The sequence below is a fragment of the Gopherus flavomarginatus genome, chromosome 8 (assembly GCF_025201925.1).
Source record: "Gopherus flavomarginatus isolate rGopFla2 chromosome 8, rGopFla2.mat.asm, whole genome shotgun sequence".
Taxonomy (NCBI): Eukaryota; Metazoa; Chordata; order Testudines; family Testudinidae; genus Gopherus; species Gopherus flavomarginatus.
The window spans coordinates 29142364-29170363 of record NC_066624.1 but is presented as its reverse complement, the minus strand read 5'-3'; the positions used below and the strand labels follow the sequence as shown (position 1 = coordinate 29170363).

The following is a 28000-nucleotide window of genomic DNA, read 5'->3' as shown; positions in this document are numbered from 1 at the left end:
ATGTAGCAGTGATTTTGACTTGATTACATTTGTAATGTGCAAACAGAATAAAGTCCTAACCATAATATATATACTTGGTGCTTTAAAATGGTCAATTCATAAAGCTGAAAACAAATATAAAGCAGATCAGTTGAGAGAAGAATTTAAACCAAAAAATGTGAATGATAATTGGGAACTGACTCAGAACATTTCACTAGAGGCCCAAATGCATGATCCCATAACTACAAAAGAAGGCCACACTGGTTAAACAAACGAACAAATCTGGCTTATAGGAGAAGTAAAAGCAGCTAATTTTTTTTTAAATATAACAAGAAAGAAAGAAGAAGTTGATAGTGATTAATATAAATCAGAAGCTAGGAATAGTAGAAAGTTGTCAATGGAAGCAAAATGACCCAAAGAGAAACCTGTGGCGAGAAGAGTTAAGAACCATAGGAATGCTACTGGTCCATTATTAAATGAAATGGTGGAACTGTCAATAACAATGTAGAAAAGGCAGAACTGTTCAATAAATATTTCTGTTCTGTATTTGGGAAAAAGTCAGATGATATATTCATATAATATATTGTGGATGAAATACTTTCCTTTTCAACAGTCACTGCAGAGGGTGATATATAACACTCACTGAAGCTAGACATTTTTAAATCAGCAGGTCTGAATAACTTCAATCTGAGAGTTTTAAAAGAACTGGCCACAAAATTCTGTGGATCATCAGTATTGCTTTTCAATAAGTCTTGGAACACTGGGAAAGTTCCAGAGGACTGGAAGAAAACTAATGTGTGCCAATATTTAAAAAGGATAACTGGAAAAAGCTGAATAATTACAGACCCATCAGCCTGACATAGGTCCCAGGCCGAATATGGGAATGGCTGTTACATGACTCAGTTAATAAAGAATTAAAAGAAGATAATGTAATAAATGCCAATCAACATGGGTTTATGGAAAACAGACCTTGTCAAATGATCTTTTTTTGATAAAGTTACAAATTTTGCTGATAAAGGTAATACTGTTGATGTAATACACTTAGAGTTTTGTAAATCATTTGACTTGGCATCATGACATTTTGATAAAGAAAATAGAATGATACAAAAATCCATGTGACACATTCAGAGGATTAAATAGTGGCTAACTGTAAATAGCGAATCATCATTGAGTGTTTCTAGTGGGTCCCACAGGGATCAGTTCTTGGCCGTATGCTATCACTTTTTTTTCAGTCAACTATCTAGAAGAAAACATTACATCATTACTGATAAAGTGTGGAGATGACAAAGATTGGGGGAGTGGTAATGACTGAAGATGACATCACTGTTAAAGAGCAATCTGGATGCTGGGCACAAGCAAACAATACACATTTTAATGCAGGCAAATGTAAAGTCACACATCTAGGAACAAAAAATGGCAGCCATATTTATGGGAAGGGGGAGTCTACACTGGGAAGCAGTGACTCTGAAAAGGATTTCAGGGTCCTGGTGGATAATCAGCTGAACATGAGCTGTGGCCAAAAAGACTAATGTGATTCTTAGATGCATAAATAGGGGAATATCAAGTAGAAGTGGAGAGGTTATATTACCTCTGTATCTGGCACTGGTGCAACTGCTACTGGAATACTGTGTCCATAGTTTTGGCATCCACAGTTCAAGAAGGATGTTGATAAATTGGACATACATAGATTTTAGATAGTCATGATGGTGCCTTCTGACCTTAGTTTGAGCTCTTGCACACTGCAGGCCACACAACTATGCCCAGCCACTCCTGTAATAGACTCTTAACTTCTGGCTAAGTAACGGAAGACCTCACATCATGATTTAAAGACTTCAAGTTCCAGAGAATCTGCCACTTACACTAGTTTAAATCTGCAAGTGACCCATGGCCCATACTACAGAGGAAGATGATGGTGAAAAAGACAGTTCAGAGAAGAGCCACAAGAATGATTAAAGCACTGGAAAACATACCTCTCAGTGATAGTCTTAAGGAGCTCAATCTGTCTAATTTAACAAAGAGAAAATTAAGGAGTGAGATGGTCACAGACTGTAAGAATCTATATGGGGAATATAAATTTGATAACAGAAGGCTCTTCAGTCCAACAGTCAAAAATATAACAAGATCCAATTTCTGGGAAGCTGAAGCTAGCCAAATGCAGACTAGAAATAATGTACAATTTTTTAACAGTGAAGGTAAGTAACTATTGGAACAAATTTACCCAGGGTTGTAGTGGATTATTCACCAACGGAAATATTAAAATTAAGATTGCATGTTTTTCTAAAAGATATGCTCTAGTTCAAATAGAAATTTAGGGAAGTCTTATGGCCTGGGTTACACAGGAGGTCAGATTAGATGATTACAATGATCCCTTTTGATTCTATAATCTACAAAACTCTTAGCTCCTAGTGACTAGTGTCATCCATTGCCATTTGCCACTGCCAAATTCTAAGGAACCTTATTTTCCTACACTAGATTAAAAAATGTATAGTAAATCTTGCAGATTAAGAGGAATATGGCTGTACATAGTTTAAAAGCAGGAACATAGGATTACTTACCACATGAAGAATTTTATTTTCTGTTTCGTATACTGTGCAATCCTATAGTAAAGAAAAAAAAGAAACAATGTGTGAGATTTAAAATCCTAGCCCTACACACATGAATGAAATTATTACTAAAAAAAAAAAAAAAGACGCTTTACACTGCTAAAATATGTCTCTTGCATTCACACACACATGTATATAGCGAAGTCATCTCTCCAGGCTTTACATGAATGTCTAAAGGTTATTCTGTTTTCTCTGGGAAACTTTACCACAGTAACTTCTCATTAACCTTAGGTATCTATTCTATTTATATGACTATAGTTCTTGTTCTTTGCAATGGGAACTATGCACCTGTATTAGGGGGAGAACAGATCATTAATATAAACAGAGATATGTATGTAGAAATGCACTATCATGTAAACGTTAGGAATACATGGCCATTTAGACCTAGACAGACATGGCCTAGTCCTAAAATTCTCAGTCAGGCAAAAACAGGGACAGTCAGGGATCTTTTTCTTTGAGCTCAAATGCATCATATACCGATGCAATATATCACAGCAAGTTGCTATATTTTTGGACATTTACATGTGAAAAGGCAGCTATCCCATTTTGAGTTATATTTACAGATCTCTGTGAAACAAAAGCAGATTATTATTGTTATTCATTATTTACATTAACATAGCTCCTAGGAGCCCCCATTAGGGACTAGGACCACATCTTACTAGGCACTGTTCAAACACCGAACAAAAAGATGACCCCTACACACAAGACCTTATAACCTAATTATGTCAAAGAAACTCATACCACTGATACTATAGTAACAATACAAAAAAACACATTACTTCTAGGGACAGTTTTTCAAAAAAGCCATAATTTTTTGCTCCTAATTTTGGGTACATAAGGGTTTCTCAACCATTTTTTTTAGCAAGACCTACATATTAATAGAGAGACTGTCTCACAGATAACTCTTCACAGACCACAGTAAGTATCTAATCTTGAGTTTAGCATACAGTGAGGATACGTCTTCACTACCGGCCGTATCGGCGGGTAGCAATCGATTTCTCAGGGATCGATATATCTCGTCTCATCTAGACGTGATATATCGATTCCCGAACGCGCTCCTGTCGACTCCGGAAATCCGCCAACGCGAACAGCAGTAAAGGAATTGACAGGGGGAGCTGCGGACATTGATCCCGCGCTGTGAGGACAGTAGGTAACTCGATCTAAGATACTTTGACTTCAGCTACGTTATTCACGTAGCTGAAGTTGCGTATCTTAGATCGATCCCCTCCCCTAGTGTAGACCAGCCCTGAGGCAAACTATGGTGTAAAGACGTAATACTGTTGAGATAACAGTAATAAGTACATAAAAATAGATTACTTTTAGGGACTCTTTAATGGCCTCTAATTTTGCATTTAAAACACAATCATTTGCTCCTGGAAAAGATAAAATTTGTGTGCAAACATATTTGTCCTTCCACATCTAGCTCTCAGTTTTCTATGTGGTTTGTGCATACTAAAACTGTTTGTGTGAACAACTCTGTCTTTTGCAAAAGAAACATTTGTGAAGGCAAAGTTGTGGGCACACATTTAGATGACATACTTACTCTACTTAGAAAATGTTGCTCTTACAAGCCAAAAAGTAGCACAACCATACTATCTTGTGATAGGTTACATCAATTTTATTCTGAAAAAAAAAATCAGAAAGAAAATCCTTAAAGCACTCAATCATAAACATAGCACAATGGAATTACGTGCACCTGGATTTGTGATGCTCTTCATTTAGAAGAGAGTTGCATTTCTCTGTCATTTCCCTGAAGCAGAGATGTTATGGTTTACAAATCCAGCAGGGTTTGCTCACACTGGAATTGAAGTTGCCACTGAAAATAGCGACAACAGGGATTAGTTTTCATATTTCTGTTGACAGATTTGTTTTCTAATAGAATCCATGAATTCCCCACCATCTTATTTTATGGCAAGTGAAATGCTGACCCTAATTAAACTACTTGGCATTGCCTCTTAAATGACAAGTGGATAGGAAAGAAGGGGACTGTCGGCTTTATTCAGTGCAAAGATGTTATAATTCCAACTGACCACAAAGACATAGGTACATTTTATTTGTTTTTTGGATGGATGGAAGTTGCTTACAGGAAGAGAATAGATTATCTTAGATATGAAAAGGAAATAAAGGTCCAAAATGTTCCTGGTTCTTGTGCAGTTATACAGGAAGGGCTTGTGGAGCCTCTTCTCTGGGTGTGTCCTCTGCATGGATCAGAAACAATTGTAGTCCCATCACTTGGGGCCCACAGAAAGAAGCAGGCTTCTCCATCCTAAGGAGCTAGTGCAGCATGTCCACGCATCAGGGATCAGGCTTCCTGAAAAGCAATCTCTCCCCAAGCGTCCTGTGACAGAGTGGCTCCATGTTACTCTAACAAAGGCCTGAATAACACAATCTGGATCAAAATCTGTATTGGCAGCAGATTTCTAAATACGTAAGAAATGCATTCACACTTCTTAACTCATTTATCATAGCAGGCTAATGAAACTTGTGACTCTTGGTCAAAGGCTACTACTCCCTCAGCTCGCGCTTTGATTGAATTCCATTATAGGTGGTTGGTCTGTTAAGTGTATTTCACTAGACCAAGCACATACTTTGATTTCCAAGAATAGAGTTTAGGGAGAACATAAACCCTAACTATAAAAAAATTAAATATTGAATATTTGCAGGTCAGATCAAATTATCCATCACCACAACAATGAAACAGCCCTGTCTTCATCTCTCTTTTCATGACAATATACTTCAGAAGCAACCAGATTTCTGCCCAACAGAGTTGCATACAATATTAATATCAGGCAGTTACGTGCTCAGTGTGTGAAGCTGAAGACGTTGGTTTTAGATAGTAATGTTGAACAGTGTGGCATAAAGGTATATGGACACAGGCATGCTGCACAAGCCATAAAAGACCATTTTATATCCTACTGATAGAACAAGCAAAACATTTGGGGTCAGATAAGACTATACAAGTTTCAAAACCAGTTTTTTCCCCTCTGGTGAAATTAGCCCAGTTTTGAAAATGTCACTTCATTAAGGTTCCCCAAAAAGTGAGAGAAGCAATTGTGGAATGAAGATGGCATTGATAACATTTAATTATGATTTCCTAGCCAGAAATTAAATGAGATTCGTTTAGAGTATCTTAAGTGTTTAATAAAATCTGAGAAAGAGAAAGAAATAATTTTGCTGCTGCATAGCTGAGGTACAATAGGGCTGCTGGGGAAGCATGAAGGGGCCTGGGATGCCTCAACATGGCTGGCAACACATCTGAATTTTTCATTCTCCAGCAGAAAAACTCAGTCCAACAGTTACATAATCAGCTCTGCATATAATTTCTTGAAAGTAGTCAGATATATTTCCTTGAATGTAAACTTTATTCTTTTACATTGACACCCACTTCAAGGTCTCTTTACACTAGGAGGGTGGTGTAAAGGACCTTCAGTGTAAACAAGTGGTAGGCTCAAACTGGTGTATCCCATTAGAATGGGGAGATTACCACTTCCTTATTACTAATATTGATGGTTCACTAAACATGAGCCCTTAAATCTGTCACTGGTCAAGATGTGACTATTGTTCATTCTGTACTTCAGATCAGTAAAATGATTTGGGAAAATAATAATTTTCTTTTTTAAATGGCAGGGGCTTGAAACTTCTGGTTTAGAATGTTGGAAGTAGGTTTGATAGAGATAAATTTGTGAGCAGACTGTAGATTCAGTAGGTAAGAGATCGTTACTCACCTTGTGCAATAAGGTTCTTTGAGATGTGAGTCCCTGTGGGTGCTTTACTTTAGGTGATTGTACACCCTATGCCTCTAGTTGGATTAGGGTGACTAGAGAGCAAGTGTGAAAAATCGAGATGGGAGTGGGGGATAATAGGATCCTATATAAGAAAAAGACCCAAAAATCAGGACTGTCCCTATAAAATCAGGACATCTGGTCACTTTAAGTCAGATAATTTTGACAGCAGTACCTGGCTGGGCCACACATGCGCTCTCCTCATCTCACGCCTGCAGCAGCAATTAACTAGTGCTGTGCACTCCCACCCCCCAGTTCCTTCTCTACCACAGAGGAATTAATTAGAACTCCGAAGTAGAGGGGAGGAGAGTGGGTACTGGAGCACCCACAAGGACTCACATCTCAAAGAACCTCCGTTATTGCACAAGGTAAGTAACCCTCTCTTCTTCTTCAAGTGGAGTCCCTGTGAGTGCTTCACTTTAAGTGACCGTAGAGCAGTGCCCCTCAGGGGAAAGGAGGGGCTTCAGAATTAGGCCTGAATGGACACTAAGACTGTGTGTCCCAGCCAAGTGTCAGAGGCTGAGACCTGATCAATGATGTAGTGTTGAATGAATGTGAGAGGAAATGTCCAAGTAGCTGTGTTGCATATGTCGGTACTAGGCACATTATGCAGGAAGGCAACCGACGTAGCTACAGATCTTGTGGAGTGTATTCTAACCCATGAGCGGGGTTGCAGTTCATGTTGTCAGTAACAGAGTTAAATGCAATTTGAAATCCATCTGGAAAGTCTCTGCTTAGAAACGGGTTTGCCTTTGGAGCCGTCCATGGTGGAGAGGAAAAATTTAGGAGTTTTTCTGAATGATTTAGTCCATTCAAGATAAAAGGCTAACACCCTTCTAATGCTCAGGATGTGGAAAATAGCTTCTTACCTGTCCTTGTGAGGGTTAGGGAAGAATGTGGGAAGATGGATAGGCTGATTGATGTGGAAGGAAGAATGGACTTCAGGCAAAAATTTGGGGTCAGGTCTGAGAGTGATCTTGTTTTTGAGAAAAACCATATAAGTGGTCCAGCCATAAGAGCACCAATTTCTCCCACACGTCTCGCAAACGGGATGGCAACTAGAATGGCCATCTTCATGGAAAGATGTAGAAGAGAACATGTGGCCAGAGGTTTGAATGGTGGCGATTGTGAGAGATTAAAGCACTCAAGTCAGGTCCCATGGGGGTGTTGGGATTCTGGGTAGAGGTTGCAAACTCCCTGGAGGAATCTTTGGTAACTGGGTGAGCAAAGACTGAAACACCATCCCCTTTGTCATGGAATGTTGTAATGGCTGCCAGATGCACCCACAGAGAACTAATTGAAAGGCCAAATTTCTTAAGGTAGAGCATGCTGTCCAGGACCACTGGTATGGTAGAGGTGCTGGCGTTGATTTGTTTGTTTGGTCACTGCACGTGGAATCTCTTCCATGTATGTAGATACGTAGCCCATGTAGTGGGCCGTCTGCTGTTTAGCAGGATGTCTTTAATGTTCTCAGAATAAAGTTGTGTTTGTGTGGTGTGAACACCATCTTGAGCAAGCAGCGCATGTGCAGTCTCGCATGTTTCACCACATACGTGGTTGCCGCCATGTGACCTAGTAGCTGAAGACAGGTCCTGGCTGATATCCTTGGGCTGTGCAGTGAGGTATTGATGAGGTTCTTTAGAGTGGTGAATCTCTTAAGAGGTTATGATGCTGTTGCTTCTAGATAATTTAGGTGCATGTCATAACATGACATAAACAGAGCATGCTGATGAAGTCCAGTTTCTGGACTGGAGTCAGTGTGGACATTTGGGCATTTATTTGTAGACTGAGACTGGTGAAGAGCAATATTATCTGGTGCGTGACTGCAATGGTTTCTGCCCGAGTGTTAGCCTTGATTAGACAGTCATGTAAGCAGGGGTATATCGTGACCTGGTGCTTGGAAGGTGGGCCGCCACCACAGTAAGGACTTTGGAAAACACTTGGTGGGTTCATGGAGAGGTCAAAGGGTAGTACTGTATATTAGAAATGGTACTGCCCCAGTACAAACTGAAGAAATTTCCTGTACATAGGGCCTATAGTCATGTGAAAATATGTATCTTGCAGGTCGAGGGCTGCAAATCAATCCCCTTGTTCCAGTGCTGAAATGATTGTAGCTAACATAACCATTATGAATCATTGTGATCTGATTAATTTGTTTAGCTTCTTGAGATCGAGGATGGGTCTCCATCCTCCAAACTCCTTTCAGGTTAAAAAATAATGGGAATTGAAGCCCTTCCCTTTGTTATGTACCAGAACTGGTTCTACTGTGCCCAGTTGTAGGAGATGCTCCACTTCATGTCTCAGACAGGTTTCAAAATGGGTGAATGGGTGGGAAGGGAACAGAATTCACTCATCACTGAAGTGCAGACAGAGGGAGCTATCACTTTTGCTACTGCTATTTGGCTGGATAGAGTTTTCTGCAAAGTTAGATTAAACAGTACAGCAACACATTGGTCTATTTTTCAGGGTTAGATTAGGATATGGAAAAGGAAAAGGCTTGATTTTTTTTAAAACTAAATGAAGTTTACAACTGGCAGAATGAAAAGAAAAACTAAAACAGGGGATCCAGGGAATTTTTTTCAGTGCTTATGATTTTCTCCTTCCGGTGACATTGCTAGTTTTCACAGTTGCAGGATTTAGGTGTCTTTCGATAAGATGCATGAGGGAAGTTAGGGAGAATGTGCACTGTGCTGTCACAGAGAAGACAGAGTACTTAAAAACAAACAACCTCTTCCACTCCCCAAATACTCAGCAGTTGCCTAGTGAGTATATTAACTATTGTTTTTTTCAGTTGTTTATAATAATTAATATCTCCATCTCAACCCTATTCAAAGTAAGCAACGCAAACACTTCAATGTGTGATTGTGCAAAATTTCAAGTTTCAAAATGCAATCATTTTTTCTGTAGTCCTCTTCCAAAATATATGCTTAGAATTTCTTTTTAACAATAATAGTCTTTTCCTACACTCCTATGACTCAAAAATGACTCAAGACGTTTTGCTCAAACTTAAAAAAAAAAATTGTGAAAGCTCAAAGGTGAAAAATTGCAGCCCAAGGGCTAATGTTGCAGAAAACGTGAATACTTGGAATTACAGTGGATAATTTTTGCAATGTTGTATTAGATTAATCAGTATGCTCTGGAGTCACAAAGGAGCCATATGCCTAGATCGTTAGACTGAGTTTATGGCTGCTTTGCTTTGCTAGAGCAGCGCAAAGCAGCTGGAACTCACTGGTGAATCTATATCATTTTTTTCCAAGTGTGTACTACCTATATTTGCTTTAATAAATATTCAGTATGCATGATGGACTACATATCCACATGCATGCTTATATCATAATATACCATGTCTGACTCACAGAGGTAATGATGAACGTTTAAAGAATGTATATTAATGAACTGACTTGCTGGAACAGATGGACAGCATGAAAAATGCTGGTTTTAAAAAGAATTTTACACATACGCCCAGTAGACCTGAACAGTTTACTTTAAGCTGTGCTTTTTTGTCACACTAAAATAATGTCAGTTTTTCATCTTTCAGAACAATGAATGTGTATATATATATATTTTAAATCAAAGTTATTTGCTTGGGAGATCTATGCAACTAACTATTCATTAGTGTCCTTTATTCTGCAGAGGAATTTGTGCAGTTCTCAAGTTGGTATTAATACACGTTTCAAATCCCCACAGAAAAATTGTGGATCTTTGTATAATCAATTTAGTGGCAGCACACCCTTTGCTTTGGGGCACAGCTCTTTATGGAACTCCTAAGTGGGAAATTGATGTTGGGAGGAGGAGGTGGAGCCTGAGCTCCCTTCCCCTGGGTGTGAGTAAGGTAAAAAGGGATATTTTGCCCCTGCCCATCCTGGCTTGGCTTGTATTGCTAGTGAATGTGTAATGCCAACAGACCCCCATCATCAGTGAGTAGGATTGAACTGGGTACCTCTGGAGTTTAGTGCATGAGCCTCTACCACGAGCTAAAAGCTAACTGGCTCTCAGATTAGGCTGTAGAGCAGACTCATTTAACTCAAATTGGTCTCAGTGCCACTAGATGTGACGGAACACCATACCCAGAAGGCATGTGGGTTACAAATGCAACGATGACCACTGTGGCTGGCCTCTGCTCTGAGGACTCTCCCCTTTTGCACCTCCACAAGGGCCAGTCAAAATCGGGCATGAAGTGCTTCGGTATCCTTCAGGAGGACCAGATATAGTCATATGTCTAGTTTTTAGATCATAGTTTTAAAAAATTGCTATATGCAATTGATTCTTTTAAAAATACAATAGCTAGGTAACTTATGACCGCTCTCCACAAAATACCAATTTTATCCCTATTATAGATGTTAGCTTCAAGCTTTAAGTTTCAGTCAAAACACTACAGAAATGTGTTTGCACCCACTACTTTCTAATAAAGAATTTAAAGGGAAAAATGGGACAACCTTAATTATAGTGGTGACGCTGCTGGTTATAGCAAGAGAAGTTACATTATTATTCATGCAGCCTGTAAATTCTATGTTAAAGGTCTGAGACCACATATATATTTTTCATGATTGTATGTGCCCGGGGAAGATGCCTGCACTTACTAGAAGAAGACAAGCATTTTTTTTATGCACAGTAAAACTGAAGTAAGGCTGTATTCACTGAATCTTTGAACTTACTATCTTAACACACTATGACATCCTTTCAGTACAATGAAGGCTTTTGTGTGAATGCAGTTATTCCAAAAGAGTCTATTTCGACTCCCACATAAAGAGTTATTCCAAATAGTTGTACCTGCCAAGACACCTGCCTCAAACATAAAATTTCTAAATAACATTTCCCTTTTCTTTAAACTTTAAATGATATATTCTTCGGGTTGAAATGTCAGCACATTTCTTATGAATGAACCAACAGCCTGACATAATCACATACTGTCAATTTTGTGTGTGAGAGAAGATAATCAAATATATGTTTCGAACATGGCTTTATGGGGCTTCACCAACTGCAGAAAATTTTATGGAAAATAAAAATGCTGTCCATTTCAAAGTGCAATGGTGAATACATATTTTTAAAAGAAATCTACCATTTTGCTTTGAAGCTCACACAGCATTTAAGTAATTAACAATCACCTGTGAGAACTGCTCTGACTCGTATGAATTCCACTTTTCAAAAAAAGGCCTACTTCTTAGTCCCAAATCTATACCTTACAATATGATTCTATAAAATATTTGATTTTTACTCTGCTTATATATCTTAAATAGGCCTGCTACATTTTTTATATTTATTGAAAATTTGGTGTGATTGTCTTAACTCAACTGCTTTTTCCCTCTACCGTTCTGCAAATGAAAGAAGCCCCATGAGAATCACTCAATTTGTATGACTGTTCATGTCACGAAGACTTAAGTAGTGGGAGGCTCAGGCAAGATTCTTAAGCCAAAGATACTGGACTAGATAGAATATGAAAACCGTTATTAAAATTCCACCTCTTCCCATTTTTGGCCAGAGCATAAATTCTGCAAGACCAGCCCGCCACCTGTCATGGTCTGTACTTTACTAAATGTGCTCCTGGCTCTAGCCTGAACCCGGAACTATGAGCATAGATGAAAGTGATTATTTTTTAACTTCAAGCACACAGTTTGAAACTACAAAAAAAGTTCACTATGAATTCTGAGCAATAGTTTAGAAGGCTCTTATTTTAAGCCAAGCCATGCATTTAAACCAAACCATTGCATTTATGCAGTTGGTTTGCAACTTTTCACTGAGATTTCCTTTTGTGGGTCTGTTTTTTGCTGGAGGGAATCCAAGTACAGTTTGAGAAATTAAAAGAGCTCCATAGGACAACACCTATATGCAAGCAAGCATGGAATGGAAACTTTATAAATACAATTGTAATATTATCCAAGATGATTAAATTAGAAAATTCATCCTCCTTCAACAGTTTCTGTTGTCTTAGTATATTTTGTTTTGAAACATGTAGCTCTATGGCCAGTCTGCTGTCAAGGCAGTTATCATAAACAGATAAGTAAGAGTTAATAAAATAAAAGTGCTTCATAGCTCTTTTGCCTGGAAAGGGTTAACAAGAACAGTGAGCCTGGCTGTCACCTGACCAGAGGACCAATCAGAGGACCGGATACTTTCAAATCTTGAGAGAGGAAAGTTTTGTGTGTGCTCTTAGTTTTTTGGTTGTTGTTCACTCTGGGGGCTCAGAGGGATTAAATGTGCAACCAGGTTTCTCTCCAATCTCTCCGATACAGGCTCTTATAAGTTCAGAATAGTGAGTACTAGGTAGATAAATTGAGTTATGCTTATGGTTGTTTTCTTTATTTGCAAATGTGTATTTGGTTGGAAGGAGCTCAAATTGGTATTTTGCTGAAAAGATTTAATTTTAACTTGTATACTTAGGCTGGGAGGGTATTCCCAGTGTCTATAGCTGAAAGACCCTGTAACATATTCCATCTTAAATTTACAAAGACAATCTTTATTGTTTTTTCTTTCTTTAATTAAAAGCTTTTCTTGTTTAAGAACCTGATTGTTTGTTTTTTTATTCTGGTGAGACCCCAGGGGACTGGGTCTGGATCCACCAGGGAATTGGTGGGGAGAAAGGAGGGAAGGGGGAGAGAAAGGTTAATTTTCTCTCTGTGTTAGGATTACTTTCTCTCTCAGGGAGAGTCTGGGAGGGGGAGAGAGAAGGAGGGGGAAAGGTGCATTTTCCTCTCTGTTTAAGATTCAAGGAGTTTGAATCACAGTGATCTTCCAGGGTAACCCAGGGAGGGGAAGCCTGGGAGAGGCAATGGTGAGGGAAAGGGTTTACTTTCCTTGTGATAAGATCCAGAGGGTCTTGGCCTTGGGGTTCCCCGGGCAAGGTTTTGGTGGGACCAGAGTGTACCAGGCACTGGAATTCCTGGTTGGTGGCAGTGCTACAGGTCCTAAGCTGGTAATCAAGCTTAGAGGAATTCATGCTAGTACCCCATCTTTTGGACACTGGGGTTCAGAGTGGGGAATTATACCATGACAGCACTATTTAGCTATGCTGTGGAACCAGATTCAGAAGGAATAAAAGAATGGTGTATTCAGTTATTAAATGTCATGATTCTGTGTTCTGTCTGCTATACCTTTAAATGCAGGGAATTTTCTGCTTGCTTGCCCAGAAGTGGGGAAGGGAAACAGTATTGACAGGCAACTTAAAATGATTGTTACAAAGAGAGAGCACACAATGTATTACTTTCTGTAGTAGTCATCTGAAACTGGCATTCCGCATTGCTCCCAACAGACGAGTAGAAGGCTCCCTACATTTAAAAGTGCAGCACAAAGAAAGTAGAAATCACATGGGACTGAACCTCATCTCAGTTACACGAGTATAAATTAGAAATTACTCCGTTATTTTCAATGGAGTTGCACAAGGGTCAAACCAATCTGAGAGAAGAATCAAGTTCAGTACCTCCCTGGAGTACCTCCCTCCAATTCAGCAGCCAGCTGGTCTAGTGATCATACAGTGGCTCCTCCGTTCTTTTCCATCAGCTTGTTCTAGAGTGGGCCCTGCTGAGCCATATCCAGAGGAGCCTCTCCCTTCCATGTATTCCTTCTTCTCCCATTGAGGTTCTGTCATGACAGCATTGAGGGGGAGCAGGGCCCTTCCATTCCACTAGGTCCTGACCCAGGACCCTAAAGAGATGTTGCAGTGTCTGGACTACTTGTTGGTCCACCCCAAGTTACATGCCCCTGGGTCACTTCCTTTTAGGCTTTAGCTCTGTTAAGGGTGTGGTCACAGTTTTTGCAGTATCACCATAGTCTCCCTGGGGGGACAACATCCCCTCCTTTGAGGTTGCTCTTGAATTCCCAACTGAAACCAGGAGGCAGGGGGAATATGGATCACAGCTTCCAGAGTGGCATTACCAAGTCTGTAGTCATTCTTCTCATAGCTCCAGGTGTTAGCCTCACTTGCTGGTACAGCCTGTAACTGCTTTTCCCCCTGCCCCTGGGCTTCCAGTGCCCTTTCAAACTGTCCTACCACTGGAACAGACCCGCAACTGCTGAGGGGTGGGGTCTCCCTGGCCCAGTACTCCCCAATGCCTTGCTCCAATTTAGTATGTGGTCTGTGAACCCCCTATATGTACACAGCTAAATACATCATAAGAACATCAGAAATTTTAGAAACAGCAAAATGTCATTATGGACCTACACTTATAGCTTTTGTTTGTTTGCTTATTTTAATCCCATTTTCTCAACCTCTGATGTCACTGTCTTCTCAAGAAACTAACCTAGATGCCTCTGAAATTCACTTATACTTGAACTGATTTACCTAGTATAAGACCTGTGAAGGAAAATGTTCATTTCATGGGAAACTTTGCCATTTTGAATTGTTTGGAGTTAATCAAAATATTTTATTTTGATTTGATGTTACATATTTTTAAATATTGTCATATAAAATAAAAAAGAAACAAAAAATCTTTTTAAATGAAAAAAATCGACAAGGTCCATTCCAAAAATGTCAACATTTAATATTTCACCTCATTTAAATCCATTTTTAAAAAAATCAAATGAAATTTAGTCCAAAATAAATGTTTCCAGAGGAAGTTTGTTTTTGACAAAAACTCATTTTCCAACAGAAGAATGCTCCATGAACATTTTTGACCAGCTCTGACACAAAATAATGTCTTTATCAAGACCAAATATCTAGATAATATTCCATAGCTTAGCTTATAATAATATTCCACCTGTTAGTATCAAAAACTTTCCTCCTCATTAGTTCCTTTCCAAATTTTGAATTCTTCTGTTGAGTTAGTTAGAAGTTTCCTCTTTTCCAATAACAAACAGCTAAAACCTCTTACTCTCTTACTTTTCTAGATTCTTGAGACCTGAGGCACAGCAAAGAAACCATACTACAGACAGCTAAGGTGGTTATAAGCCACCTATGCACCTGCCCAATTCTGAGCTGCTCCAGGGACCACAGAAATCCCCAGGGCCGCCCAGAGGATTCAGGGAGCCTGGGGTCCTTGGCAGAGGGGGGCCCCTGCTTCGGTGGTAATTTGGCGGCGGGGAGTCCTTCCACTCCGGGACCCGCCACTGAATTACTGCTGAAGACCCAGCTCTTCGGCAGCGGGTCCTGGGGCACAAGGACCCCCTGCCGCCGAATTACCTACAAAGACCCGGAGCGGAAGAAGCTCCCGGGGCCCTGTGCCCTGTGAGAGTTTTGGGCCCCTGGAGCGAGTGAAGGATCCCGCTCCAGGAGCCCTGAAAAACTCTCGTGGGGGCCCCCGCAGGGCCCAGGGCCTGGGGCAAATTGCTGCACTTGCCCCCCCTCTGGCCAGCCCTGGAAGCCCCCTGCAAAGTTTAGGGAGAGCCATGGAAGCCTGTCTAAGGCTTGGTCTACACTACATACTTTCTGCGGTATAATCCTGTCACTCAGGGGTATGAAAAATCCACATCCCTGAGCGATGTAGTTATACTGCCTCTACCACCCCACCTCCCACCCCACAACATAGACAGCACTATGTCAACGGGAGAGCTTCTCCTGCTGACATAGCTACTGCCTCTTGTGGAAGTAGAGTTAGTAAGCCAATGAGAGAGCTCTCTCTCATCTGATTACAGCAGCTTCACCAGATGCAGTGCATCGGTGCAGCTGCACCAATGTAAATTTGTAGTGTAGACCTGCCCTAAATTACAACAGCCTCCCTGGACTGCCAAGAATTTCACCAGTGCAGCATGCTGTGGCCCCTCTGCCTCACCAAACACCTCTTGCATGCCCTTACATCTGGGCTTGAAAAGAGAACCTTGGGAGGCAGCCTATTGCTGCCTTCCTCATTTCCTGTGCTGCGGGAATCTTTTCCTGGCTAGATCTTGGACTTTTAGAGCCTCTTTACTCAGCTGCAGCCCTTTTACCTGCAACATAAGCAGAGACATTTTTCTCTAAAATTAATTCATTCTGCTCTACAAAACAGAGAAATGTGAGTTTTACTATAGATACGAGACCTTTATTCTTACTCACACCCAAGTCAAGCAGGGACTTGGGTGTGAGTAAGAATCTCACCATTTATGATTAAAGGTATTGCATTATGGAGTTTGTTTTAGAGTATCAGTATTTGTTTTACAGAAATTGATTTCTCTGTGGACACAGTTTTGAGAAAAAATTAGTGTCAGTACAAGAAAAAAAGGTTAAAACTGGAAGATGATGAGAACCAAAGAACTTAGGGATATAGAAGAATTTCTATTTGCACTCCATGGTGAAGTATCCCTTTGATGTTTTTTCTGTATTCATACTAGCTTTTTTTCCCCACAGCACAAAAAATATTCAATTAGTGTGGCTGGCAATGCCTAAGGCAGTTTTTTCCTACTAATTTAACATACTTCAAACAGAATATCCATTTTCTTAAATACTGCCTCCCTTTAACCTTTCAAGTACCAAGACAACAAAATAATCAGTGCAAGGCTTAGAGAGTCACCTTAGAGCTAACGTTCCAATCTAAATTATGTATTTCTGACACCTAAATTAAAATGTAAGCTTCATTCTGAGTAAACTTAACTATTTCAGGTCAAAGAATAAAGGTCTCGTATCTATAGTAAAACTCACATTTCTCTGTTTTGTAGAGCAGAATGAATTAATTTTAGAGAAAAATGTCTCTGCTTATGTTGCATACTGAAGTTTATATTAGAATTTAAAGATTTTCTTTTTTAATAGTTATTGGGATACAATTTAGAAGATATATGTTTAAGGTTTTTTCTATATCTATCTGGTTTAAATAAGTATTTAAGACCAGTTGGAGCATTACACTTAGAACAGGGGTAGGCAACCTATGGCACGGATGCCGAAGGCAGCGCGCAAGCTGATTTTCAGTGGCACTCACACTGCCCAGGTCCTGGCCACCAGTCCAGGAGGCTCTGCATTGTAATTTAATTTTAAATGAAGCTTCTTTAACATTTAAAAAACCTTATTTACTTTACATACAACAATAGTTTAATTATATACTATAGACATAGAAAGAGACCTTCTAAAAAACATTAAAATGTATTACCAGCACGCGACACCTTAAATCAGAGTGAATAAATGAAGACTCGGCACAACACTTCTGAAAGGTTGCCGACCCCTAACTTAGAATATTATGGGGAATTATTTTCTTTTTGATATGCAGTATGCATTAGGAAACTCTTTAAGAAGCCCACAAGTTTTAACATGCATAGGGTTTCAGTGTATTTATTTTACTTAGGATATACATGACAGTTAAAGTGTCACATTTATCCCTTGCCAATAAATGATTAGTGACATGTTTAAAGGTGGATTTTAACTTGGGGCTTTTATATTATAGAATACTCATTATTTAGTTCTGTCCTATAAAATGGTAAAATAAAGAGAACAATGAGAACGAGTAGTAGTGTTACATATCCACATTCAAACAAGATATCAACCAGCTCTTGCATCTTCCAGAATATCCCTGCCAAAGTACCTCATGCCATCACCATTCTAATTGATTAAAATACTGAATTTATTTAAATAAATAGAGAAAAGGCAAGTTACAAATATAAGATGAAGACATCTATTTAGCCCTGAATATACAAATACACATGCTTAGAAGAAAATGTTTTTGATCTCAAAATGCGATTGTTAATGGGATTCTTCAACAAGTGTATGTGTGGGAAGGGTGGTGTTCCTCATAGGGTAAACAAAGATTGAGGCTCAACCAAATGCTATTCAATTTTTTTAACAATAATCTGGAAGAAATGTATAATTATGATGATAAAGTTTGCAGATGACATAAAGACTGCTTGTGTGATAAATAATGGTAAGCACAGGCAGCTGATAGAGTGCTCTAGACCCTTCGCAAGCTTGGAACAATCAAGTAGCATGCACTAATACAGTCAAACGCAAGTTCACTCAACTAAGAATAAAGAATGTGGGGCATTTTTTACGGAATAGAGGACTGTATCCTGGAAAACAGTGACTCTAAAAAGAACTTAGGGCTCACTGTTAATCAACTGATCATGAGTTCCCACTTTGATGTTGTGGCAAAGAGGGATAACACAATTTTTGCATGTATAGAATTGGGGTATATTAAGTAGGTGTACAAAAGTGACATTACCTGAGACCACAACTAGAATACTTGTCCAGTTTTGGTATCCACCCTTTTTTAAAATAAAAGCTTCAACTTGGAGAGACACAATGAGCTAAATGAATGATTCATGACATGGAACACACACACCGGTTACTGAAGTAGCTCAATTTACTTAGCTTATCTCGGGGCTTTACTACAGGGTGGGGTAATGCTCACCATGGGAGTGAGATTTCTAAAATATGCTAATGTGCTGCACATTAATTGTTCTGCGTAGACCCTCCTGGTATACACTAAAAGTTCCTTAGTGTGTTTTAACATCATATTATTTCAATCAGTACTATGTTAAAATTAAGTTATAGTGTTTATTTTGATTAAAATAAACATGAAAAGCCTATCATGGGCTCTAAGCATCTTTAAGATACCTTACTACCATACGCAAACAACAAAATTATACCAGATCCAGTGGGACCTAGTCTCACCACAAAGCCCAAAGGAAAATTAACTAACCAGAACATGGAAAAATACATAAATACCCTCTCTTCCCTAAGAATATGAGCTGCTATATCCTTGTCCCTCACCAACATTAGAGAAAATAGATAGGCTTTGCAGTATGCCAACAGGTTTGGATTAATCTGGTGGATTCATTTTTCTGGAGCAATGGCAGTCTGCTTTGTAAAGCTAAAGAACCATTTTATCATCCTACTGAGGCACTGGAGAGCCAAAAAATATTACCAACACTGTGTCCTAATAGTGTGTTATGATATAAGATTGTGTTTTTCTGATGCATCATCTTCACATATTAACGCAACATGGGATCTCAATATCAAGAAATTCAGCTATGATTATTTTGTGGCTCTATGCAATGCCATTTTCCACTATATCCCTCCTCCTTGGTGCTAATAGGGAATCAGTGAGACCAAGGAAGAGTAAGATGAGCTCTAAATCAGACTTATGCACTCAGACTTTACTCTAGAGCTGAGGTCTTCAATCAATGGGGCGTGCCCCCCAAGGTGGTGTGGAGGAACATTCGGGGTGGTGCAGCTGGGCCCAGACCAACTCCCACAGGGGCCGGACAGGGAGCACCACCCAGCTCTGTTCCTGGCCCCGGTCCCGGTCACTGGCCTTGCACCCAGGGATCTACTCCTAGTCGCGTCTGCCAGCCCTGTGCCTGAGATCCTGGCTGATGGCTCCATGCCCAGGGATCCATGCACAGCTGCAGCTGCAGGCCTTGGTTCCCAGCCAGATGTCCGCTTCCACCCCCACCCCAGCTGTGGCCCCAGTCTGGGCTCCCTTACCCCTATCCATGTCCCCCACTCCCGGAGCCCTGTGGTGGGAGGTGTGGGATAGGTGTGAGGGGACCACTGCTCTAGAGCTTCAGTGTTCTTGCTGCACTTGTATATCAAGAGGATACCAATTATTTTCAGAGCAAACACAGCCATTTAATTGCAAACATATAATTGCCATGGAAACAAGGCACAACATTGCAATCCACATATTTTCTAAGCTTAAATAATTACTGTTGATCTCCACATTTTATTAATCACTTCCAGAATGACTGACTGTAGAACTTCCCTTGTATGCAAACAAACTTAATTTTCGGTAAGTTTTCTTACTTTTTCTATGACATCCTAGGTTATGTCAGCCAGGTACCAACAAATTTTATCAGTGTGTCTGAAAATCTGTTGTATCACTCAGTCAGATGACTTCCTTGTGCGGTTTTAGCAGCACAGTTCTTTAAATCTGTTCTTGCTTATTTAATAGATTTGAATTTTAAGGAGAGAAACTCAATAGTGCATTTTTATGAAATAAATCTCAAAAGGTTAAGATTATATGAGGCTCTTTCTAAAATCTGTAGATTTACATCAGAAATATACCTTTTTCTGTTGATTTTATTTAGTCTAGATTAGACATTTCTGAACTGCTAGGCTCCAAGTGACAATCTCTTGTTGTCCATTTGCCAGTATAGCCCACTTATCTTCTAACGATATATCATTTTCTGCAGCTGCTTTGCCCTGTCCAATCAGGTATAGACAAGGCAAAATCTGCATCCTACTTTGCTATCTGTGCTCTCTGCCTGCTCTTCTGATGCTGCATTAATAATCATGATGCTTTCACTTTCTATGAACATTCTTGGAAATTTAGGCTTGCTCACAGTAATACTTCAAATTGCAAATGAAAGGGTCATGAATACCAATGAAGTGAATTGGCAGGTTTTATTCACAATGATTTTTATAAATATATACTTCTACTGTATTTGTCTAGCTCTTGTCTATGCATCCACTTTTAGCTCATTTGACAACATTTAGCAGGGAACATGGAATATTGTGTGTTAAATTCTAGACACCTTGTTATTGGAAATATATTGACTAAATGCAGGGACTTCAGAGAACAACAACAAAATGATTAGGGGTCTGGTGGCCATCTGATTTATGATGAAAAACATCAAGTCTAATATGTATCAGTTGGGTAAGCAACAAGAAAGCGTACAGCAAGGAATCATATGCTGGAAATCAGGGAAAGAGGGAAATAGAATATGTTGAGGGAGGAAAAGGGGACAATGAAGTGAGGATCAACAGGAGATACTGCAATATTGTTTTTACTTTTTGGAGAGAAAACCCACCAATATGCTTGAAAACAATTAATATACAAAAATTATTTCCTAATATTACTAGTAAAAAATTACTGTAGTTGCAAATGAGATGTTGCACACACATATCTCCTCCTTCCACTACACCCAGCCCCCAAAACGCACACAAATTCTCCTGATGAGGTGACACATTTCTAAATTTTTTTGTAATATTTTACTAATTCTTCAGCAATGTGGAAGTGATTTAGGTACACAATAAACCTGTTCTTACCTGTTGCACGATGGTTGTTAATTCCAGGCACAGTTGAACAATATTATTTTTCAGCAATGAGTATTCTGTCACACTGACAAATGGAGACCTGCCGAGAGAGACAACAAGTTTGTAGGAGACCTCATAAATCTGTGTTACTGAGCTGTATCTCTTGTAATGTATATCTACAGCCAACAACTCACATAATAATGCACTTGAGAAGCTGGGACGTTGTTAATTTGAAATGGTACAACAATGAATTCCAAGAAACAACTCCAGGAGTCAGTCAGATTTAGACAGTCACTATATCACATTAAAGAGAATTAAGATTTTTATTCTCTGTGAGCAAACTTGTACTACAGCTGCGATATTGGTCAGTGCTGTCACCATCATCCTGTGCATTTTACATATGGTAACAACTTCAGACATTGCTGTCTTCGCCTACTGGAACTGATGTTACCCTCTTTGCTGCATGATGCTAAAAATGACAATGATCTTAGAGTCACACAGCAACTGAAAATTAGTAGCAGTATTTTTTTTATTTCATCTAATGAAAATTTCACACCTAAAACCACCCATGCAAAGCCCTGGGCATTCGTGACATCCATTTAAAAACACAGAAACATCAGGTCATTGTAGTATTTGCTCTGATTATTTCAATTTGAAATATCTGACAATATGTTACTTCATTCTGGGCTTTTTGCTCACAAGACAAACAGCTTTTACAACAGACTGTTATATAAAATAAAGCTGCTTATAACAGTCCTTCCTTTTCTTTCTGATGGGTCCCAGAGCCCTTTAGAAGACATATATGTTGTAGAGGTAAACTCATTTATCATGGAAATACCAGTCACCTCACATTAATCATGCCATTCTGCACTAGCAACACTGAATAATAACTTTTAGGGAGGGGAGTGAATAACATATGCATTTGAAATAACTATAGGTAGTTAGAACATAAATTATTTGAAGTTGGATTTTGGGCAGGACACCAGAGTTAACTTCCCTATTTTTGGAGAAAGTGCAACATGATCTCTCAAATGAGCACAGATAGAGTGACATGTCTGCTAAACAGGAGACTAGGATTTCAACTAATCACCTTTCCAGTGCAAATCCCCTTCCTCCTGGCCAGATAAGAGAAGGGGGACGAAACTGCACAAAAAACCCTGTGAACCATGAAGAAGTAGGCACTTTGGGAAGCAGCAGGGCAAGGCTAGCTGAGAAGCCAGATACAGAGAGAAACATTCTGGATTTATGTACAGTGCAGGCTGTGCAGAAACCGAGGAACCCCATGCAGAACAGTGTGAGACCTGCAGGATGTACCTGGCATGTTTCTAGTACCTTAGATGTTTGATATGCCTCAGCACTGAGCAGATATAATAAGTATAACAGTCAAGTCCTCAGTTTTATGGCTTATCCAAAAGATAGCACATCAAGCAGCACTCTTCTTCTTAAGGGCAAACTATAACCTTAGTTCAATATTAACTAAGAGGGATGAGTGCCATTTACTGAGCTACTAACCCAACTTCCTGCAGGACCTGGGTTTTCTTTGGAGTCTCCAGATACTGTCCGGATCTGATCCATTAGGCTTATAAAAACTGATGAGATTACATCCCAGGAGAGCCTCATTGCTAGCATTAGGTCACAGAATGTCATCAGGGTCATAACAAGCTTTGTGAAGAATGGTCATGTCATTCATTTATATGCACAATAGTTTCAGATTTCAAATGAAACTAGTCACTTCTATAGAGAAATGCAGTGCATGCATAAAATAGTATTTAATACATAATCAATATTTTAACACAGTTCATGCAGAGAGTTACTTTGTAAACTGATTCCTAATTCATCAATGAGAAATCATAGCATTCTCTCACCAAGCAGTAATTAACATGACAAGAGTGACTAATGTATGAACCTGCCTCCTACTGTTAACAAAAAGTCAACTAGTAAGCTCTGAGTTTCCAGAGATAAGCAAGCGGTATAATTTCTTTTAGAAATTATCCAAGAACAGGTATGCAGCAGGGATAGCAGCAATTCAAATTTCCCTACACTGCTCTCTTAATTTGCGTCAGCCCTGAATGGTCAGAACCACTCTTTGCTCTGGTTATAGGGCAGCTCAGTTTCTACGTTAATTTATCCCTTATCCTTCCTTCTGAAATTGAAATGATCCTGCCATCTGTAGTGGCAATTTTTGCCATTCACTAGGAAAAAGACTGAAATTGCTAATTTCCCAGAGGTCACCACCAACCTGGGGTGACCCAAAAGAGACTCCAAAAAATCCCACAACCGGACCCTGAGCCAGGCCTATTCAGCCTGGAACTCAAATATATAACACAATTAACAAAGTAAAACCTATAATTACAATTCTAATACTAGAATAAGAGAAAGAGAAAAGAGCAAGAGAAAAAGAAACAAACAGGGCAAAGGAATTACACCCCCCCCTACTCCCATAAGAATTAAAAAGTTCTAAATTACCTGTCCAGCCAGGCTAGCAAGTTCTTGGCAGCACCAATCAGGTCAACAACAGAGGTAAGAAAATCATTTGGCAGTCGTCTGGAGGCCCTGCCATCATAATGGCCACTCCTCCTTCTACTCGTTATAAAGTTCTGAAGATTTTTGGCTGAGGCATTCAGCTTGTGAGAGAGTGTTCTCAGGTTTTCTGTCTCCAAACCATAATTCTGAAAGAAAAAAAAATATATCACACAACATGTTTAAAGCAGATAGCTAAGCCACAGAATATTGAGCTGAAACATTTGCAGCTTGCTTTGATTCACTCAATTCTTGAAACAGCAAAGTCAAGGCAAGTCTGGAACTGATGAACTGTCCAAGTAGATCATGAATATTTAATGGCTGACCTTTCAGAGCCCTTCCTTTCCAAGCACTTCAGCAATCATGTACGCCCACAGCCTCTCTCCAAGGTAGGTAAGTAATAAATGCATTATTCCCATTTTACATAGGTGGAAATAGAGGCTCAAAGATGTTAAATGATTTACTCAGGATCACATAAGGTAGAATCATAGGACTGGAAGGGACCTTCAGAGGTCATCTAGTTCAGTCCTCTGCACTCAAGGCAGGACTAAGTATTATCTAGACCATCCCTGACAGGTGTTTGTCCAACCTGCTCTTAAAACTGTCCAATGATGGAGATTCCACAACCTCCCTAGGCAATTTATTCTAGTGATTAACCACCCTGATGGTTAGGAAGTTTTTCCTAATGTCCAACCTAAACCTCCTTTGTTGCAACTTAAGCCCATTGCTTCTTGTTTGATCCTTAGAGGTTAAGAAGAACAATTCTTCTCCCTCTTCCTTGTAACAACCCTTTATGTACTTGAAAACTGTTATCGTGTCCCCTCTCAGTCTTCTCTTTTCCAGACTAAACAAACCCAATTTTTTCAATCTTCCTTCATAGGTCATGTTTTCTAGATCTTTAATCATTTTTGTTGCTTTTTTCTAGACTCTCTCCAATTTGTCCATATCTTTCCTGAAATGTGGCACCCAGAACTGGATACAATACTCCAGCTGAGCCCTAATCAGCATGGAGTAGAGCGGAAGAACTACGTTTCGTGTCTCGCTTACAACACTCCTGCTAATACATCCCAGAATGATGTTCACTTTTTTTGCAACACTGTTGACTCATATTAAGCTTGTGGCCCACTATGACCCCCAGATCCCTTTCCACAATACTCCTTCCTAGGCAGTCATTTCTCATTTTGTACATGACACTACAGCTGGTTAAACTGCTCATTGTAAAAAATCTGATGAATTTAGCTCTTTTTTGTTGTAATTCATTCAGACTTTTATTCTTACAAGTTAATTTGCCGTTCAGGACTGTTTAAACTGTTCTTGTGTACAAATTTCAGAACATAGATTGATTATCCTTTGTTAACTTCATTTATAGTGTATGACTGGTCTTCTATGTCACGTGGCATTATCATTCACTCAGAGAGCAGAAACAAATTTTTAAACCAGGAACACAGATACTAATGGATAGTTAATAATATATAGCTTGTTTGCATGAGAATAGAGACACATATACAAAAAACAGCTATTTCCCAAACATTAGTGAGAACAGAAACCTGTTTGTGTGAATATTCATAGCTACGGTAAAAGCACAAAAGAAGTCTGGACCAAACAGCCATGTGGAATCTGAACAAATGTTTGTGAACACTGTTTTGTAAGATTCAACTACGTGATGTCCAGGCCTGTGGTTTAACTGCAAGACCATTCTTCCTCAGAAAGTTTGACTATTAGCAGAGGGATTTGAACTGCTGGGGTGGACTGCAATCTAAATGGAGAGGAAATACTTTATCTTAGTAGTCAGCTTTCTGAAATGTGCTCTGGTTTAAAAAAAAGAAGAAAAACAGAAATGGCTGGGGGACAGAATGCATTATTTTCACCCAGACCTAGCCACCAAGAATGTCAAAATACACAACAGGATATGGATAAAAATTAAAGACTAACTAGCAAAATAGACAAATAAAAAAAAAGATGTTTGCAATGATAACATAGCTGTGCTGGCCCCATGATATGAGACACAAGGTAGGGGAAGTAATGTCTTGCATTGGATGATCTTCTGTTGGTGGAAGGTACATGTTTTTGAGCTACACAGAGCTCTGCTTGAGGTCTGGGAAAAGAAATCAGAGCATCTGAGCTAACTACAAGTTGAAACAGATTGTTAAGCATAAGGGATAATGCATGTTGTAGGCTGTCACCTGTATTCAAGTGGGCAACTGAGGGTTAGATTGTTATGCATAATGGGTTTGAAGTGGGTAGCAGAAGATGTACATCAAATATGGGGCATAGCTATGTTGTAATAAAAGACCTGCATGCACTGAGTTTCACAGCCCAGGTCAAGTGACTCAGGCTTGCAGAGCTACACTCACAGGGCTAAAAACAGGACTGTAGATATTCCGGCTCCTGAGCTCCAACCCAAGCCCAAATGTCTATACTTGAGCCCCACAGGCCAAGCTCCACAAGCCCGAGTCAATCGACCTCGGCTCTGAGACTCTCTGCTGTGGAGGGTTTTTTTAATTGCAGCTTAGGCTTACCCATGGTGTTTGACATGGAAAACAGTTTCCTTCATTCCCCCTAAATGAGCATTATACAGGAAATGTTTGACAGTTTTACTTACCTAATACATTTAAGTGCTGAAATCCTTGTTAAAAAGCAGGCTGTTTTACATTAAATTGTCATTCGCTTAACATTTATAGCTACTCATTCATTCATTGAAATACGAATATGTGTTCCTACCCTTTCTCTCCCTTTCTCTCGTACTGGGACAATAAACAAGTGGCCCCACTAAAATGCCTATATAACAGTTAGTAAGGAAGAGTGCTGTGGTTCTCCCTTTCAAGAGGAGCTTGATTTTGCCTATTCAGTAACCCATATCAAGGAGCATAAGTCAGTTTCTCCTGTTTGTATTTCAGAGTCCATATCTCCCTGTCCTTGTGTTAACAGGCCAGCCACTGTGCCTGCCCATAACTCATTCCTATGTAGAAAGTCTGGGAGATTGCCAACTTTCTCTCAAGAAAAGACACAATTGCCATCAGGTAAGAAAAGGAAACAATCTTTGGTTGTTGCAATTGAGATAGGAATGTATTGGCCATTCTAAGTCCCAAGTGATTTTCTAAATTCCCAAGTGCTGAAAAATGTAGGCTTTATACTGGCAGCACATTCATCATGGCACAAATTTTACATTCTCATTTATTACAAAAACAGATGCAGAACTTCCTGTGGAGACAACTGAAGGTAAGCACATGTGGCCAAAAAGAGTGAGAACTTGATTAAGAACCTTGTTTTTCATCTACATGCATAAGCTATTAGAATATAGTGTGCATGGACCATCATTAAGCTATATATTTGAATGGCAAAAACATAAACAAACCTATCGTCAGTGGGTCTAATTTGGGAATAAAAATCCTGCATTTTCTACTATTCTTTTCTTATCCTCCAAATGGTGTATGAGAAAGGTGAAAGCATATACAATTATGTTTCTTCTCTTGACATTTGAGTATAGAGCAGGATCATTTATAATGAAAGGACACAAGCAAACTCAAAATATCACATCCATCCACAAGACAGAAAATCAGAAAGCTATATGAGTGCAAGGACTTTGATCTAAAAAAGAAAGCTATAATGAAAACAGCTGGTTTAAAATTTTGGCTTGCAAGATCCACTGCACAAAATGAAGGGTACAAAGTCAAAGACTGGTGGTCTTACTGAGGATTTTAAACTTGAAGACAGCAATACATTGATTAATAGATATACTACAGAAAGAATAGTTTTCTATCGCAGAAAGTAGAGAAGAAAAATTAGAACAAGAAAATCCAGAATAGGATTTTGCCATAATAGGTGGGAATGTGTAAGGAGGTGATATGGTTGGTAATATTAATATTTAAACATAACTCTTTATATGCAAACACCATATGAACAGTAACAGTAATCTGCCCTAATATGCCTGAGAGTTAAGAAAATCAATATTATTATCCCTGTTTAAGAAATGGGGAAAGAAATACAGAAATGTTTATGAGCGAGTCATGGGTAACAACACAGTGACTTAGGTAGAGTGAGGATTAGAGCTCAGAAATTCCTGGCTTCAAGTCCCACTGGCAGTTTAAAGAGAAGCAATGGCAGGATTAAAAAGGATAGTTTCATGAGGTGGAGATTAAATTAAATGCAATCAATGACTAAGAAGTTTAATCACAGAAGGGCTATACTAATGATAAGGCAAAGGGTCTAACTTTGCCTGTATTGTCTAGAGCTCATCAAAACTCAGTATT

The 28000-nt window shown here is 39.3% G+C and overlaps 1 protein-coding gene across 1 annotated transcript in view; it reads right to left on the bottom strand.

The window, feature by feature from the left end:
* The window catches only part of LOC127056817 (connector enhancer of kinase suppressor of ras 2-like), a 523096-nt gene that overhangs the window by 309447 nt on the left and 185649 nt on the right, over positions 1 to 28000 (bottom strand). The window contains exons 3-5 of the mRNA XM_050965117.1: positions 23697 to 23899; positions 21243 to 21330; positions 2535 to 2576 (exon numbers count right to left, since the gene is read on the bottom strand). Of these exons, the coding sequence (XP_050821074.1) occupies positions 2535 to 2576; positions 21243 to 21330; positions 23697 to 23899 (333 nt within the window). The remainder of the gene's footprint in view (positions 1 to 2534; positions 2577 to 21242; positions 21331 to 23696; positions 23900 to 28000) is intronic.